We start from the raw sequence: 2,166 nt of genomic DNA, 5'->3' as shown, positions 1-2,166 counted from the left end.
TTTAGTAGTTTTTTCGAACAGGCGGAAACTATTTTACCTCTAATGTTCTAAAAACGTTTAACATAAAATGGGGGAAATGGGAAAGTTTGTGAGCTAGCAACATTGCGTGGGTGTGGCTGAATGGGGTTCTGTATGTTTTTATATCTGAGAAGTCTCTGATAATAAAGGAATTAAGATGGCTTATACATTGTGCAACAAAATTCCGTTACTTAATAATAAAGGAAATCTTTGAGTGAAGTTTTAAGCTTTCTAGACTTAAAGGTTAACCTTTTCAAGTCATACAACTTTTCTATCGGAATATTATAGATATATATATATTAAATATATAAGATCTGTTCGACTGTTTTTTATCGACTCATTCGAACCTAATAAGGATATTATTATGTGTAATTAATTATAAGCTAAATATTGCAATTTTGTAACTAACCGTATATGTTACCTCAATGACTGTTATAAGCAAACGACGTACATTTTACGTCCATGGGATGTACCTGGGGAGTATTGCTTTCATTTTTCTTATGTTAATAACACTGCCATAACAATATCCTAGTTGATAACCAATTCCCTACTTCAAATTTTTGTTTTATTTTGTTATTCTCGTAACACTCACGAGAGACGTCCCTCCACACACTTAGACAGACTCATTCTCGCTTTACTTGACGGATTTGTGGAAGTATAGTTGAAGAATGAATTAAACTGTCTCAGACAAAAATACACAACCAAATAAACCTTATTTTACAAGTTGTGATTCAAAGTTTTATTAAGCTAGTTATTTAAAACATACCTTCTATTATCTGTGCTAAAATTGCTATTTCTATCACTTAAAGATATCCCTAATTAGTATGTTATTGTATTTCCTAGTATACTATCTGTAATATTCCTTAGTATTTATCTCTATTTCCTATAACTTTTTCATAATATATATACATATATTTTTGATCCTTTTCTCTTTCTTCTGTAGGTTATCTAATTTCCTTCACTCACATATACTGTTTGCTGTGTTTCAGGGCGAAGTGCTATAAAATGGTGCCAACAATGCTAACCAGAAGAGCGGCTGCATTGCAAGAGCAATTAAAACTTAAAAATGCCCTCAGTGAACTAAAGTCACTGAAACAACTAAATGCTGATTTAATGAGGGAACAAGATGACAGTGAAGTGGAACTGAGATCAATTATTGCCAAGAACTCCCAGCTAAAGGGTGAACTAGCTGACCTACATAGCGCTCACACTCTGGTCTTAGAGGAGCGCAACCAACTCCAGGAGGCAGTGCATTCTTTTAACCAATGCATATCTACTTATGATGAAGCTTTAGGAAGAATTACTATGTTGGAGGGTGAATTATGTAGCGCACATAAAACTATTGATAACCTTCAGTCACAATTACAAAATGTTGAAATGCAATCAACAAATAACTTGTATGATGAACTACTTACTTCATCCTCAACAATGCCAGTGTGCATCGATCTGACTTGTGATAGCCCTTGTATTAAAAAAACCAAGCCTCAAATAGATCTCCCCTTTTTAAATAGCCACAATAAAATAAAAAAATACATTAGAATTAGTAAAATAATAAAAAAAACTCAAAAATTAGTAAAAAACCAGAAGAAAAGCAGTGAAAACCTGATACTAAGAAAAGAACGTTCAGTTTTGTTAAATAAGTTAAATACCTTTTCTCTTTCTTTTCAAAGTAGCAGGGAAAAATATGAGAGTGAAATCCAAACCTTAAATGATGTTATTCAACAGCTGGAAGACTCACTTAAAACTATGACTATTAAATATGAGCTGTCAAAAAAGCAGATTGATGAACAAATTCTGGCAGCTGATGAGTTGTTAGCTCTAGGTACCTACAATATGGCTCGTTTTGAGTCATTGGCAAATAAATGTCAATGTTCTCAAGATATACCTACGGCTAACCTAGACTTAAGTAGTAGTATTTTGTCCTCTAATAAGCTAGAGACCTGCCAAGAGCAGTGTGAAAGTATTATTCCTGTCACTACATCCTTAGATTATAATTTATCAAGTAAGCATAAAAAACACACTTTAGTAATTTCAGACAAGCTAGGTAAAGGTTTTGGTCCTATTATGAACTGTTACCTAGATCACTCAGTGACTAATAGATGTTCACCGGGGGCTAATTTAGACTATCTTATTGATAGTTTGAACATA

General features: G+C 33.0%; 1 protein-coding gene across 1 annotated transcript; it reads left to right on the top strand.

Moving 5' to 3' along the window:
• Positions 1 to 451: 451 nt before the first annotated feature.
• Positions 452 to 1,887, top strand: LOC120625172 (the record flags this gene model as incomplete). The annotated part of the gene is made up of 1 exon (XM_039892149.1): positions 452 to 1,887. A coding segment is annotated over exon 1 (864 nt), but the record flags the coding sequence as incomplete, so codon positions are not given.
• Positions 1,888 to 2,166: the final 279 nt, after the last annotated feature.

The sequence above is a fragment of the Pararge aegeria genome, chromosome 7 (genome assembly GCF_905163445.1).
Source record: "Pararge aegeria chromosome 7, ilParAegt1.1, whole genome shotgun sequence".
Lineage (NCBI taxonomy): Eukaryota > Metazoa > Arthropoda > Insecta > Lepidoptera > Nymphalidae > Pararge > Pararge aegeria.
The sequence above is the reverse complement of the archived record's forward strand: the minus strand, read 5'-3'. Positions and strand labels throughout refer to the sequence as shown.